At 28.1% G+C, this 17,099-nt stretch overlaps 1 protein-coding gene across 3 annotated transcripts in view; it reads left to right on the top strand.

Annotated features, from left to right (window-relative positions):
- pns (pinstripe) overlaps nt 1-16,790 on the top strand; it is a 36,570-nt gene extending 19,780 nt beyond the window's left edge. The window contains exons 14-24 of one of the 3 annotated variants that reach the window (XM_014422817.3): nt 1,837-1,933; nt 4,973-5,065; nt 7,222-7,378; nt 9,021-9,149; nt 9,759-9,880; nt 9,980-10,125; nt 10,194-10,312; nt 10,387-10,565; nt 11,425-11,607; nt 11,682-11,847; nt 11,920-16,790. In XM_014422817.3, coding sequence (XP_014278303.1) covers nt 1,837-1,933; nt 4,973-5,065; nt 7,222-7,378; nt 9,021-9,149; nt 9,759-9,880; nt 9,980-10,125; nt 10,194-10,312; nt 10,387-10,565; nt 11,425-11,607; nt 11,682-11,847; nt 11,920-12,106 — 1,578 coding nt within the window. In that variant the 3' untranslated portion in view covers nt 12,107-16,790. Of the gene's footprint in view, nt 1-1,836; nt 1,934-4,687; nt 4,724-4,972; nt 5,066-7,221; nt 7,379-9,020; nt 9,150-9,758; nt 9,881-9,979; nt 10,126-10,193; nt 10,313-10,386; nt 10,566-11,424; nt 11,608-11,681; nt 11,848-11,919 lie in introns of all 3 variants that reach the window. The other 2 variants (XM_067049960.1, XM_014422819.2) reach the window with 2 other exon arrangements.
- The last annotated feature ends 309 nt before the right edge of the window (nt 16,791-17,099 follow it).

The raw sequence follows: 17,099 nt of genomic DNA, 5'->3' as shown, positions 1-17,099 counted from the left end.
ATTGTGCATATTTTTCAAAAATAATACATACGTCTTAAGAGTTAACATTTCAGGAAACTATTAAAAATTAGACTGTTGTAGTGCTTTAGGTATATTGGAGAGGGGAACTGAGGGTCTCCAGGTCCCTTCTTCTGTCCCCATCTACATGATGCCACTTATGTAAACAGAAGGGCCATCCGTAGCTCAAGTGGTTGAGATGCAGGTCTTAGCAACCTGAGAACTGTGGGCGACGAAATGAAAAACTTGACCTCTCTCCTCCCACTGTGGTTAGAATAGGTTATTCACCTCTTGATAACATAGCTCCAAACCAAATATGGAGGAGATAGATAGTCGGGGGTGTGGTCAAAAGGAAACAAAAAATATTTAACAACTATTTTTATAGTTATAGTTGTTTACTACTATAATATTTTATAATAGTTAAATATTTTTACCATAATATTTATAATTTTTTAACTATAATATTTTAATAAAATACTATTATTTTATTTCTGCCATTTCTGGCATGGGGTTCGGCACCAATTATTAATTTTTTTTCTTTTCTTTCTTTTCAAGTTTTATTTATATACAATTATTTGGGGGTACCATTTATTTTAAAGATGTACATTTTTATTTGAACTGTGGTGCAGCCCAGCACTCATGTGAGTGCCCTTTGGATGGGACTGCACCTTATCCCCTGTACCCATCCGGTTGGTCCTGCCCTCCTGGTCCGCATCCATCTGGGTGAATGTATATAAAGTTATTATTGTTTTTCTCATGTTTGTTGACAATTTCCACAGAAAATGAAACTGAATGATATTTTATGGGTTATTACTTATTTTAAGGAATTTATAACCTTAATAACGGAAACTATCTGTTTCCCATTTTTTTTTACTGAAACTAAGTTTGACATTTTCCATCAGATTAGTGTATTTTTTATTCCTTTTGTTTTATAAATAAATTTCAGAAGTTAACTCTTTGACTGCAAGGGGCCTCCCTTGGCCACCACTTAAAAGCATGATTTTTATTTAATATCTTCTTTTATTTTATTTTAAATAAGCATTAATAATTTATCAAATGTAATATTTAGCTCAATAAAGTTTAAATATCAGTTTTTTAACCATTATAACACATTATCGTCACCCACTTATGCCACTGGATTTGTTTGCATTCAGCTGATAGATCCATATTTTGCGAGTTTTCTAACTGAATTACTGAATAAGGACTCTAGAAAGCTATTGTATATCACCACACTTTCTATAAAACAATCTCTATTAGACAATATAAAATAATCCATAACAATGTAAATAAAGAATGTTTTCATTTAAAAAAAAAAATAATAACAACTTTTGAACACATAAAAAAATGTTATTGGAGGTGTGTAAAATAAAAGAAATATATTAAGTAAATAAATTTGATAATAAAAAAAATTTGAATGAGTGTAAAAAATGTTAATGGTAGCAGAAGCCAGAACGATCGTAGCTGGTGGAAGCTAGGGCAGCACTGACACGTTTCAGGATAATCCAAGGTGAAAAGGAATTGCTTGAACTTTTCTCCCCATCATACATGCTTTAAGTCACCACGGCTCGATGACAATGTGCTGTCGACCACAATCAAAGTGTTAATTAATAAATCAGATGAATTTGGCATTCTTTTGTGTATGAAACAGGCCTGTATAATCCAAATTTATAGCAAAAAAAAAAATTAGGGCACAGTTTTTCATCAATTCAATTTTATATTTTTTTAAATGCCTCACAAATCGATTATTTTACTTGTAAGTTTACAGTATTAAAGACAATTGGCTTTTATTTCTGAAAAGTCCATTTAATTTTTTTTATATCCTCTATGTATTTTTAAAAGGGCAAATCTGCACTGTGGGCACATTTAATGAATTATTTGGAGTTGGAGGAGTCTACTGATACAACAAAGCCAATCGACTCAAACCATTTAGGTCCAGGTATTACTATTATTATTATTATTTTTTTTTTTGTGTGATATCTACTAAACTAAAGAGGCCTTGAGGTAAAGGTACTAATTTACATAAGATGTGTGGAAACATATAAAAAAAAAGTTTTCATTTGAGATTTCACTGTTATGATTTATCGGTTTAGAAAATTATGTTTTTCTGACATTTCTCCTAATATTTTAATTTGGTTTCAGTTTCAAAAAGTAAAGTAATCTTGTTTTTATTTTAATAAGAGCAATAGTTTTTTGTATTTTTAATCATAACTTATTATCACCATATCTAAGGATCTCCATTTTTAGTTAAATTTGTAGGTTTTGAAGATAATTGTTACAATGACTGTATTTTAATCCTAGTCATATCTTTATTATATACTCTCTTTACTCAATTGTGTGTAAAGCCATTATAGTTGTGATTGATAATGTATAATAGATTTAATCTCTAATTATCAATTAATATTACATATGGGCTCTGATTTCTAATTAAGTACAAACTAATACTATTAGTTTAGTAGTTTGTACTTAGTACTATTTAACTAGCTTATGCAATCCTGCCTTATATGTTTTTATTACCTATAATATCACTAATAGTCGTCCCTATCATAAAAAAAAATATACTTGTGCTTGAACTTTGTATTTATAGACTAATAATATTTGCTTTTGTTATGATACAGAGTCCTGATATTCCACTATCTAATTCATTAACATAATAACAATTATCTTTAAAGTCTTCTTTAATCAATCAATACTAAAATATTTCTTGCTTTTCTTTTCTCTCAGACAAACTTCATCACTACAAAATTTACTTGTACGACACAAAATATTTTCATCAATATATTAATATTCAGATTAAGCTGGTGCAATTATTTACACCGCTTAAGTGTGTTAAGGTTGTGTTTTTGATGCAAAAATGATAATGTTTTTTTTACAAAGTCTGTTTCACTATATACACACACACGAGTGTTATTAGTTATTGTTAGTGTGGTAAGTATGCTACTTAATACTTTACATTACATGCTTTTTATTTCTTTACTTTTAAAAAATATGAATAGAGAAAATCTCCTGCAATTTAACTCTCAGATTTACCATTCCTCTCTGTTTATTTTCTATAAAAGCAGACCAGACCAGCTTTTCTCAGCTCCTATACATAGCTTAAGCTACTTGGTTCTGATGATTTTCGTTTGAACGTTTATTCATTATAATAGCTGAATTATGTTTTTCTTTAATATTCTTTACATTTATGTTTTGTTTTGTAAATATGAGACAGATTCACTTCCTCACTTAGTTCTAAATACTGTAAATACTGGTAGAAAAAATAGATAAGATTTTTTGAACTTAATTCTAAGAAATTTTCTTTTGTTATTTGGATCAAATATTTCCATGAATTGAAAGCTTTACAAATAAAAATCCAATTTAATAGTAACTAGTTCAAATTAACTGATTAAACATTGGTTGAGATTAGTGTTAGGCAAACTTTAAAAGAAATCAGGAAAAATATATAAGATCTATAGTTATATTTTAATGAATAAACATTTTAATATAATTTATTCAACAACAAATTTATCATCCCACATTTTATTTAGTTTCTTAAAAAAGAAAAAGAAAAATGAGTTCTGTAAGGCCATTGCTTTCTTAGATACAGCTTTTCAAAAATTTTCATAGGCTTAAGGCATACAATAGGATTGTAAAGGCACAAAATTAAACCTTGTTAGTTTCTTAATCATTGACCATTTCTCAATTATTCACAATATATCCGCACATACACATACACACACTCACAAGGAGACTTTTGAGAGACTTGGTTCTTTGAAGTCAGGGGGACATTAAAAGGTGTATTTCCATTGAAAATTCAAATTTGAAACTTTTCACGATCGTAATACTTTCCCATACAATATATTTCATTTATCGGTAAGTGAAATTAAAAAGTACTAAGATTTTGCTTACAATCTGAATTATCAAGACAAGTGCAAACTTCATAATTAAAAAAAGATTATTTTGGTTATCGTTTGATGTTTAGAGTCATAATTTTAGAGTTAAATCGTAAACTAAAAACAATTTTTTTTTTACCTATCTTATCAAAGAGCTACACTATTATCCTATGCGAATGATTTGTTTGTTTACCACTGGTCTAGCTTTAAGTTTTTTATGCCAAGAGATTGTAATGTACCTTATTGGTTATTTTATAATCATATATTTCCGTATAATATATTTATTTTTTTATCATTCCTGATGAAATGAATTTTTATTTTGTTAATAAGTTTGATTGCTTGTTCCAACTTATAACACATTTTGTTCTATTTCATAACACCATTTATTTTTTGTCCTATTAACTAAATGGCCTTTTCTAACATTTTATAATACCAGTAGTGGAAATACTATGAATATATTCGTTAAAAATATTAATTAATAACTTAAGGGATTTGAAATAAATTAGACTTAGAATTTCAATTAACAAAGTCTGATCAATTGTTAAAAAGGCAGTTCATTATCATTGAGATGATTAGAGTGAAATGTTCATAGTAGTTTTTCTACCACCCAATTTTTTTTTGCCTTTAAAATGCTTTTGTGTTAATGTTTGGTTTTGTGAAAAGTTATAATAAATTTAAAATTAACATTTTTATAATGAAGTATCCACCACTCTACACAATATGTGGAGTACCTGAATTTTTTTTTATAACAAGTAACTCATTTGGTGATTACATGCTTGATATAATATAATGTAAATAAATATTTCTGTTACTGGACGCAGCACTTACATGGCATGTCTGGAAGAAAAGAATGGACTGTACGTAAACATCAAAATCTAATTTTGTTTACAAAGTGGTTGTTATATTTTGCCTATGTAGAATGTCTGTTGTTGGAATGGTAACAATCATTTTTCATATACTGCAGAATTAACATGTTGACTTTATGCACTTGCTAACTTCAATGCTCATGCCAACTTTTATGCACATGCTTTTGCTTTGGTTTTAATACTTTACCTTTCCTCTATGCACATATATTTTGGGTTTCACATTGCTTTTGGTGTCGGCAGAGCCAGTTAGGATCGGATTCCATGAAAAGGTTTTGTCTTCAATAATATCAACCAATATTATGGAAATAGCTTCATTTATAACTAATAATTTTGGTGAGTGATTTACAACTGTTTATATTCATTTTATTATTTATTTATGTTATTATTTATTTATTTATGTTATTATTTATTTATTTATTTTATCATTTATTGTTTATTTATTTATTTTATTATTTATGTTATTATTTAGTTACTTTGTTGATTTTAATTTTGATATACCATTCATTACAGTGTAATTGTGTTAGAATTCTTCTAAAAGTAGGTTATTGTATTTCTTATAATAATCTACTTTCTCTATTTTCATTCTATTTCATTTAAACAGTGTATGGTGATAATTGTTATCTGTAATGTTTTTATAGGACCACCAAATCAAATACATTTAACCTTGTCGAAGTCCAAAAATTCTTTTAAGTTTGAATGTAGCCCTTTATTTTATCCATAATATTTTTTGTTTTTGTGGGTGTCAATTAGGAATGTATGATGTTGGTTTTATTAGAGCACAAGATTTTGATGAATTGGTACTTCAGCACATTTATTCTATGTATGGTTTTTGTTTCCAATTTTTGTTTGCATTTGTACATTCGGATTTATTATTACTACTGAAGATTTTTTCTGTATATGGATTGTTTACTAGATTCTTGAGACTGTTATACGAAATATATTTTCAGATTTTGATTGTTCGTGTGCTTTTATGTTTATTTTTATTGTTGCAGAATTGTTCAATTATACAAAATGATGCATAGAATTTTGAGAGTGCTAAATCTGAATTTGTTACTGTATCTTGCTTTGGATCTGCACATTTCTACTTTTATTGCTGCTCATTTCATGAAGTTTTTGAGAATAATCATTTTTTTTTTTTTTTTTTTTGAGACCTTAACATTATTTGTTTGTGAATGTTCTTTATTTTTATTAGTTTATTCTATTTTTTTGGTTTATGTACCATCTGCCTGGTCATTTCTGATATTTGTAAAGGTTATCTACAGATTACCACCCTTGAGTATTGTAATCATGTTGAGGGGCCTAGTTTTCATTCTGTGGGACTGCCATGAGAAAAAAGTTTGACCCTCCAGGCCGAATTTGAACTGGTATCACTGCAGTTACAAAATTGCTTAGTAATATAACTCCCTCAGCTACGTAATAGAATAACTGCTAATATGATTCCCATTATTTCAAAAATCTTGTATTTTAGCTGCATTTTTTCTTTGAGAAATATTTGGAAAGTTCATTGTGATACTTTTTGTCTTGTTATTCTTGATGTCCATTATTAACTTTTGCTTTTCTACTTCAAACCATCTCATTAGAATTCATACTTGGAATGTATGAACATCACTTGTGTATATTAAGCAGTTATGTTTTGTAATAATGGTAACACCATTACATTACGGGATAGGAAAAAGTGTAGAAGTGGTTATTTCAAACCTTTATGTACGGTTAAGTGATTTTCCACTGGTGAAATGATCAAACAGTAGTATCCATTAAAAATTTAGAAGTTTCTCACACCCCAAAGTTTTTTATTACATTCCTAGTTGGAGAAAATCTATTTTAGATATAAATATATTAGTTTTGTCATAGCAATTTCCCATGAATAGCATTAAAAAAAAATGTGTTGCTGAAATGTATTTTTAACAATAATTTTCTTTTTAAGTTTTTTTTTATTTTTTTATTTTATTTTATTTAATACTGAAGGATTCCTAATTTTTTACGACTCGTATGGTTGTTTAGTCACTTTGATATTATGAATAGATTATAGTAGTTGCATGCTTTTATTTCCTAAGTGGCACGATTAATTTAAGATCATTATTTAAGATCTATTAATGTTATTTGTTAGTTTCTGAATAAATATCATTTTAACTTAAAATAGTTTCTGTTTACCTTATTTATTAATGCAGCAAGTATTTTAAAGTGACAAATGATATGTGCTATCAGAATTTTGTGTTATACCAAAATTGAAATGCAAAAAGTGACAAATGAATAAAAATCCTTTATGATGTAACTGGAAATGATATAGCTAACATTACATTTATGTATGAATCATTGTATTGAATGTAAAACTATAGTAATATATAGTTAACTAAATATAATGTATTTAGTAAACTAAAGTTAAATTTGCAAATACATTGTGTTGATTATGATTGAATATCCCATAGCTAGCTTAGTTTTTAAATAAGCGACTCTACTCAATAACTTATTTATACTTTGTGAATTTGTAGACTTATCATCAGGATCAATTGAATTGAGCCCAGAGAGCCGCTCATCACCCAGGAGCAGATCTGAGAGTAGAACTAGCAATACCAGGAGGCTGAGTGAGGATTTTCAACAAGAGCCAACATTAAGGCCACTTCCGAACACCCTCGCTTACGATTTGAGGTAGCTTTAACAGAATAACAGTCTGATTGATTAACCCTAAATACAAAGTTGACAACAGACTGACAAACACAGAACCAAATTTATTCCTTGCTGTCTAAAATGTACAATGTGGGTGAACATATTATATTCTGAAGACATAAATTTTTTTCATTACCTCCAACAATACAAAGCTTCCCTACCTTTGGTAGTTATTAAGCAAAATAAAAAGTACATGTATATTTAATCTTCATAATTCAGCTGGGGTCCCCAATGACCCCACTAGCCTTTTTTTTAAACAGTTCAAAATTATCTTGAACTACATGAGTAAGTTTCCAGTAAAATTATAAAATTAATTTGACTGTTAATTTTTACAATAAAAATACGTTAGGGGTCACTCCGATACCCCTATGGTGTTTGTCATATATGGGTTTCCACAGAATTATTTAGATTCGCCCTGATTTTTGGATTGAGAAAATATTACCTAAAAGTACCTACCTAATATGTGTATCATACTAACCAGAGGGCATTTGTAGAAATGGAAAAATGCAACTTAAAGATATAAGGAAAAAAATAAGATTGGTTCCTGTGGACAAAACAGAAATGTATGCCCATATAGAGCTTCTATGCAGTGGGGCTATTAAAAGCAACTGAGAACCTATTACTAAGATGTGGTGTTCAGATTATCTTTTTCAGATACTTATATTTGGAGCAACTTTGTCCGGAACATGGTTTTCCCACATTTCGGCTTAGCTCTGATGTACATTTATAATAGACTAGAGAGTGAAAACGGATAAACTAGCTCCAATTTGAGAAGTGACTGACAAATTCACCATGAATTGAAATGAGTTTACTTATAAAAATGACATTTGTAACCAGAAGCTGACTTCAAGTAAAATATTAGTTGCAAGTAAAATATTAGTTGAACCATTCATAATGAAAAGATTGAAGGACTCATCATTTCTAAACACTTAGTCTAAAAAAAGTTTAAAAATGATGAAGAATGTCTTGGAAACCATTGAGGATTGATGGTTTACACAATTGAAATAGCAAATTGTCCTGGTAAGGAGATTGATGTGGAAGAAGCAAAAGACTCAGAACCAGATGCAAACATATAATAAGAATAGAATAATAAATTATATTTATTTCTTTTTAAATATTTTTAAAATCCATTTTGCCATTTATTCTCATTATCAAGATGGAATGTTGATACCAGCATTAATGAAATAAATAAAAAATGCAAATATTCTATTAGGGTTCTAAAAGGACCCCCCACAGTATTGTGTTAGTTTCTGACCATTGTATTATGAAGGTTGATACAAATGAAAAATATTTAAATTGAAATAATTAAAACTTCAACTTCAAGGTGAAGGAATGACTTTTCGATGTTTAAAACTTAATCTTTCAAAAGTTTGAATTATTTAATCAAATTATTAAATTATGTCCAATGTAGATCAAGTTTTGTAGTAGGAATAAGTTGGAGAGGATTGAATTGTGGTGTAAACTGTCTCATTTAGAAAAAAATTATAAAAGCCTTAACCCACCTTGATGAAGTCATTATTGAATCTCATGAACTTTTTATCTTAATATTATTAATTATTAATCTTTGTTGTGTAAGTTTTTATTATTATATTTTTGTTTCCCACCTTGTTCTTTTATTGTTTAGGAGTGTTCAGGCCATGACTGATATAAAAACTCATGTTGGATATGCTCGTGCCTTTGTTCGATTATCATTGGAAAAGAAGATGTTATCAAAACACCTTCGAACCCTATTGTCTGAGAGCACCTTGTTAAGGTAAACCAAACGTTTTACAAACCGTCATTATTTATTATTATTTATTAATTATTTAATTTTTCATCTTGAATCTAAGAAATTGATCTCATTTAGGTTTATAATTTTGTTTTATCTATATAAAATTAGCCTTACCTCGCGGAAGTAAATATATTCTGATAACATATATTTTTGTCAGGATTTTTTGTGAAGACTATTTTATCTATCCTGGTGGTTGGTTACTAGCTGAAAGGTTTTTAAAAGTAAATACACAGTAAAAGTTTCCAAAATACACCTTTAAATAAACTAATTTTTATCATTATCTTATTACATTTTTAAACATTATAAAAGCTTTGGAGATGGACTTTTACACATGATTCAATTTCTGGCTTAGTGGTCCCCAGGCTCCCAAGGGTTGGGAACCAATGATTTGTACTAAATGTTGTATTAAACTACATTTTAAAAAACTTCTTTTGAGAATTTGTGCTTTATATTCTTCATAATTTTGTTATTCGATGAAAATCAGAACTGAGAGCTTAATAAAGTTTCATGCCCATTCTTCAGGTATCTTTTTTAAGAAATATTAATTTTATTAATTATTAAATTGAAGTGCTAAAATATTAAATTTTATAGGTCTCAGTATAAGAGGACTGCTTTTCTCCGATGTGAAGAGGAAAAGGACCAATTTTTATATCACTTGTTATCATTAAATGCTGTCGATTACAACTGCTTCACTAATACATATTTAAATACGAGTAAGTTAGCTTTAATTTTAAACTATGCCTTATATATTTGTTTCCATCTTCCTTCTTAACTTGTTTCTTATATTTTATAATGATCATCGTTATTTGTAGGAATACCATACCGCATTGCTATTTATCCTTCAAGAAAAAATAGCTTTTCTTCTACCACAGCTAATTGTTGGATTCAGGTTTACGGTTCACATGGAGAGACTCAAAGAATACCAGTGCCAAAAGCAACATTAGAATTTGTCTTTCATGTATGTACTCAAAAACTTTTGAATATTCATCATTAGCTTATTGTTTATTTATATATTTTTTGTTTTAGCATAAAAACTTAGGTTATCTTACAACAACAAGAATCGGGCATGATAATTCTGGCTTAAGTCCTAAATGGTTGGTAGAGTACATTATAGTCAGGAATGAAGTTACTTCTCATACATACAAGTGAGTTTTTACTTATCCATTATTGTTAATATATGTTTTATTGAACAACAAATTATTTTATATTATGATTTCAGTTTCCCTTGTGGTCGTTGGCTTGGGAAAGGCATTGATGATGATTCTATAGAGAGGCTGCTTGTTGGGGAGCGAGAAAAGGACCGAGATATTGATCGAGGAAGAAGCAGTAGGGTCAGGAGTCCAAGTGTACCACCACCAAAAAAAGTTTTACCACTTAGTGAAATTGAGCATTTGTTAGGTAATTTATTTTTATCAGTTAGTATCATATAAAATGTCAGTTTTAGTAATGTAATGTTAGTAAATAGAATAATAAGTTTTAGGCCTACCTTCTACGCCATAACCCCTGATAAAGACCTGAAACTCAGGTCGAAACTTCAGCATAAAATAAATAAATATTGTTTTGTTTATTTATGTTGTTCTTTTCTGACCGCACCCCCCCAACAAACTTTTCCAATCATAATAAGTTTTGATTTGCAAATTATTTATGAGTCAGTTATAGAAATGAGATAACTTTAAATTTGAGGTGTTGAAATTGGTTTAGTGCTCCATTTCGATCACAAGTTAACTGATCTAGCTAAGTAACCTACACGAACGGAAATTCTACATCCCTGTGCCTATGTTTCTTACTGCTCCTGTATTTTATCAGTACTAGTGCTGTGGATCAAAAAAAAAATTTCTAAAGCGATATTAGTTGATAGTTTTCCATTCCTAATGTTTTATTCACTGTTGGATAATGCTGTGAGATTACCTGCTGGGAACAGATAGCTCACTCAGATTGTCATTAGTTATGGGTTCCATCTCTTGTTGACATGTCCTGCTCCTCTGATTGCTGGATATGAACTGATTTATGAATTATCGAAAATCTGGAATTATCTTGTAATGTTCATCTTGACCCTCAAACTGAGTTTGGGCTAAATTTAATGTTATTTATTATTATTTTTTTTTTTATTTGGTATTGTATAAGATTTATTTTAAAACTTTTAGAAATAAAATTCAAATTTAATTTTAATTTACAGCTACATGTTGCATGTCATACTTTTTATTTATGAAATGCATACTTTTAAAATTAAAAAAATTAATAGATATTTTTCTTTTAGGTGATTGTGTAAATAATTTAGTTAAATATTTCTACTGTGCTCAAGGGAAAGAGTCAAGTAGCTCTCTTACAATGCTGCTATGTGGTGACACTGGTTTAGTAAGTTCTTTGGAACAGGCGTTTTTGTATGGCTTTAAATCATCTCGTCTTTTTGGTAGAAATTTATATATTTGGGACTATCTCTGTAAGTTATTTAGATTATACATGTTTGTTTTCAGTTATTATTTAGATTCCATGTTTATTTATTTATTTTTCTAGTAAAAGTGAGAGAAGACAGAACTGACAGTTTTACTCCATTTGAAGAAAAGAATATTGATTATAAGTCCATGAGGTACTATTTCAGGGTCATTGATGCTATTATGAACTCGGGTCAAAATTTAGGAAAGGATGGGAGATTCCAGATATTTATATGTTTTTGTGTTAGGTAAAATTTTATTCTTTTGTTTTTTGTAAACCTTAACCTTAAACCTGAATTTTAATGATTTTACTATTTCAGGGATCATATGCTTCAACATATTATTTTTAATGTTCTTGCTACTTCTCGAACTACTCTGGAGATGTTTGAAGAAAATTCATTTTTTCGTGACCAGGATTTGTTAAGTTACATGATTCATATTTTGAGTTCTTTAGATGAATTCAATTTTTCTTTAGAAAATTCGTTAGCCCATGGGATTACTTTTTAATTTTTTTCAGAGTTTAAGTGTAATAATTCATGCGAACATTTTTATACCTCTATGAATTATGTAAGTATGAAATTACCTAGTCCTGAACAGAGAATGTTTATTTCTAAAAATCTGTTTTTTGCTATTACTACATATTCTACCTTAAGCTGAAACAGATTTGTTGTATTTGATCTGATTATTTTGTATAATAATAATAGTGTAATATATTTTTACTATTCTATAATACTCATAGCTGTATGTACCTATTTAAAGGATGTTTTGACTGTTGGAAAATTTTATAGAAATTAACTACATTACATTTTTGAATATTTACTCTGATTATATATTATTATTTACTCTAATTATTATTATATATACAAATAAATTTGTTTCTGTTCGAATCTAGAGTAATATAAGAACTGAAATATTGTATTGAAATGATTTATTGTCGGTTTCTGTTCCAATTATTTTGTATTAATCTGTTTCTTGCCATAAAATAGTTTTATAACTACAAAATTTTATGCTTAGCCTTGGACTTGTTGATTTCATTTTTTGTTAGTGAATTCCAATACTAAGATTCTAATATCTTGGATCTATATTTTTGTTACAATTTTTTTATTTATTGCAACATAAAGAAAAGTTATAATAACGTTGACTCTTGTAATTGTAAAATTTTGATTTCTTGCCTTCCTGTATTTGTAAAGTTAAAGAACTAAGCTTATAAACATACATTGGTCAAAGGATTAGATTCTCCTAGGGATTGATCTACTCTAATTTTGAAAAATATCTGTACCATTAGATTTATAAACTATTAATATGTGATACTTTTTCCAAATCTCATCTCATTAGTCAGTATTCTGTTCGAGAGACATTGGTCAACTTGAGACTATTATTAAATGTTCAGAATTCATATATTTTTCAATTAGATATATATTCATCCTGTTTCAATGTCTGAGGTCTTTCCAAAATAGTCTCAATGTATTTTTTATTTCATTTTTTCAAGATGAATTTTCATTTCCTTAAACATTGCTGTATCTGTATCTATTGTGTTATCTTAATTATTTCTCCTGCTGTAAGAATGCTTAAAAGAAATAAAACCTCAACAAAATTAAAATGAATCATAAAAGAAATAATCAATTTTATAAAAGGAAGATGGTCCTGATGATGGGTGCTGTCAGAACTAAAATAGTAAAAAACTATTTATTATGAGCAACGTTTAGCCTCACTTTGCGGGGCTTATTTTACATTGAAAGATAGATCTAAACTCCTCTATTGGTTTTTCTCCTACTTTAAAGATATTTTCTTTCTAACTCTTTGATATTGAAAGAAATACTAAAGATAATCACTTATATATTAAATTATAATTGTTAAACAGTTATGATTTATGATGAGATTACACTAAACGTTTCATTTGGTATTTAGGATAATTTATCGGATTTTCTTTGTCTACTTAAACATTAACTTGTGAAAGACCTATACTCCGGCTTAATGCAGAGATAAATAGCAAGCTGTACCCCTAGGCTAGCAAGTGATAGTAAAAATAATATTTTTCTTTTTATTATACTTGTTTAACATTTCTGTTTTTTTACAATGTTTTTCAATCTTTCAGCATTTCCCACTTTCCTAAGAGCAAACAGTTTTAATTTACTTATCATAAAACACTCAGAATTTGTTTCAATTTAAAAAAAATTGTATTGCTGTTCTTTTTATTGTTTTTTTTTTCTATGATTAATTATATTAGGAGAAGATGGTTGGGGGTGCGGTCAATGAAACACAAATAAGTATGACTAACTTATTTGTGTTTCATTGACCGCACCCCCAACCATCTTCTCCTCATTTATCATCCACGGTCAACTATCTCTCATAATGATTAATTATATTGTTTTATGCATACCGTAAACTCTCTCTAATCTGAAAGCTATGGGATCAGATTTTAGAGTGTCCAGATTACAGAGGAGCAGTAGGAAAATTTAATTTTAATTTTAATTTATGAAATTTACATACCTTGCCAATATATTGTTTGTCTTCGGATGGCTTATAACCTTCCCTACAATGTACAAATTGAAAGAGCATTTTATTTTTTATTGGGTTAATGTAAAGTCCTTAGTATAAGAGTGTGAGGGGCCGTCGAAGGGTCCAGACGTGGAGACCTATTTTGGTAGTAGCTGGCACACTCTAGTTAAAGTCTGTTCATCCCTTCCACCTGTTTGATTTGTCTAATTTAGTTATATGTAATAGAACATATAAGCCAAATTATACTCTTTTTATATATATATATTGTTATAATTGCCATGGTACAATTTTAAATTATCTATTCTTAAATAATTCCTGTAATATACTATTTAATATTAAATATATGTATATATAGTGGACCGTAAAAATTGATATTTAAGAAGATTGTCGGGGTTGCGGTCAAAAGAGACACAAAAATAGTTTAAAACTATTTTTGTTTCTCTTTTGACCGCAACCCTGACAATCTTCTTATATATTTAATATTATCTTTAAATTTTTCAATACTTATTAACTAAATTATTTTGTGATAAATAAGCAATTCTAATGTTTCTCTCTATATTTATTTACGTTTACTACAATCACACTTGCAAGGGTTATAAAATTTTAGCGTAAGTCGTTACGTTAAATGAACCATCAAATTTTACAATTACAAATTTAAATTTCATAAATAAAGCAACTGATCGGAGTTGTGTATTCAGATGAGCATTATCTAGAATTACTGCAGTTTCTAGCCGCAAGTCTTTCCATTGAATGAATCTACTCTAAATGACAACAAATATGTTGATGAAAAATCGAAGATTTTAATTAATTAATTCACCATAAACTTTGTAAATAGAAATTATTTTTTATATATTAATGAAAAGAAATGAGAACTCACAGTACAGTGCTTCTTGGGAAATAACAGAAGGTTATTCCCCTTATTCACCCATTCCTCCCACAATTCTGCCTTCTCTAATTTGCCAAAGTGTATTATATTTATGTTTAAAGTTGTTAAATTATAGAAGTTTTTTTTATCTCTATTCATAAATAATTAAGCTTCTGAAAATCCCAGATTAATTTTTTTATGTGTTTATTTATTTTTAATAATTGGAGGGTGGATTTCCCAAAAGAATAGTTTAATAAAATGGTTAAATACAAACCAAATTAAAAGTTTAATTCTTAGAAGGTGGAAAATGCTTATTTAAAAATCAGGCTATGTTTAAAATTTTTTAAGGTCTAAAATCCTGTATCACCAAAAGCTTTGAGAAACATTCTATTTGAATTAATCATGAGATTTTTTTTTCAACCATTAAATAAAACAGCAGATTAAATATTGAGGTAGATTTGGTATTTTTTTAATGAAATGGATGATTTGTTTCATTTATGTTGGATAAATTAAATAATGTTCAGTTTAGGAGGTATGGTTCGCTTCTATTTCATGCATTTCTGATTTATAATGAAGTATTTTTTTCTGCTGAATATTAAATGAGATTTAGGTATTTTGTTACATTAGTGTGGAGGAAGGAAATACTTATTTTGATATTATACTGAATAGTGGAGATTTTAGAATTGATATTGAGTAAAGCGAAACTCCTAATAATCTCAACCTTCAGATGACACCTCATAGGGTTGAACTTCGGCTATATTTGATTCTTAAGAAAGTGTAAATTTTGACTTATAAGTTTGATTGTACTAATAATTGGGTTCATTTACTTGTTGATAAGCTTAATTTAATTTTAGCTACCAATTCAAAGGTTTATTCTATCAGTAATTAAATTGTAACTCATAGAACTCATTCTTATTCATCCTGAGTTCATTTTATCTCTTTTTTTTTAAATAATAAATTTAAGTTTGCAGCAGCGCTTTTCATTGATTTTTCTTATTATGAATACTGCTCACTAAAAAACAAAGTCGAAATAAATTTTAAAAAAATATTGAAGTCATTTGACGTGTTTTACACTCACTCTATTTTCCCAGCCTTGATAAGCTTGCATTCTATGTTATATTTTCAGTATGTTTTTTGCTACCTAAGCAAAAATGTAATTCTGGCCTTGGCCTTCAAGAGGAAGTAAATACTATTGTTTTTATGAATATTACTTTTGCAACATACTTTGTGCCATAGAGTTATATCAGATTGTTATTTTATTTTAAATTAAGATGTTTTCTATGTTCTTTGTTTATAGATAAGTTTATACTTTATTTTCTCTTTTTATGAAAGATTACATTTTATCTCTTTGAACTGTAATCTTAAATATTACATTCTAGTTTAGCTCTCTGAATGTGATATGTTAAACTTCTTCAAGTACCTATATTACTTAGTGATCTGATTCATTGTTACTATATAACTGAAATTATTAATTTTTGTAAATATGTCAAACCTCACAGAGATATAGATAGGAAAATATCTTAGATACTCATAGATTTTAAGTTCATATTGTTTTATTTTCATTGGTAGTAAATTTGAACATATACTCATGTGCATATATATGCCTTACCTTTTGTAAATAGGTTTAGAAACTTTTATCTCATTTCATTTGATTAGTAATACTGATTATTTACTCTCAACTTTTATATTTTAAAAGTTGAATTTTATCTAAAACTGTTACCAAAGATATACGAATGTTCCATATTTTTTTTTTATTGTGATAATGAATTATGTACAGATATATTCTCCTTAAAATCTATATTGTAATAAAATTCATGAAATTTTCAATTATTTTGACTATTTTTCCCTTATTCATTAATTATATTAGTAGTTACAAGCCTACCTTCTACGCCACAACCCCCCCCCTGATGAAGACCTGAAACTCAGGTCGAAATGTCGGCATAAAATAAATAAATATGGTTTTGTTTATTTATGTTGTTCTTTGCTGACCGCACCCCCCGACAAACTTCTCCAATAATTATATTATCAATTCACTTATTAAATATTACTTTACTTACTACTAAAATATTTTGATTATTCCTTGCATATGTGGTTTTAAAATTCAGTTCCACTTTCTATGTTCAATAGGAATCATTA

The sequence above is a fragment of the Halyomorpha halys genome, unplaced genomic scaffold, assembly GCF_000696795.3.
Source record: "Halyomorpha halys isolate HHAL.00 unplaced genomic scaffold, Hhal_1.1 Scaffold390.1, whole genome shotgun sequence".
Taxonomy (NCBI): Eukaryota; Metazoa; Arthropoda; class Insecta; order Hemiptera; family Pentatomidae; genus Halyomorpha; species Halyomorpha halys.
The sequence above is the reverse complement of the archived record's forward strand: the minus strand, read 5'-3'. Positions and strand labels throughout refer to the sequence as shown.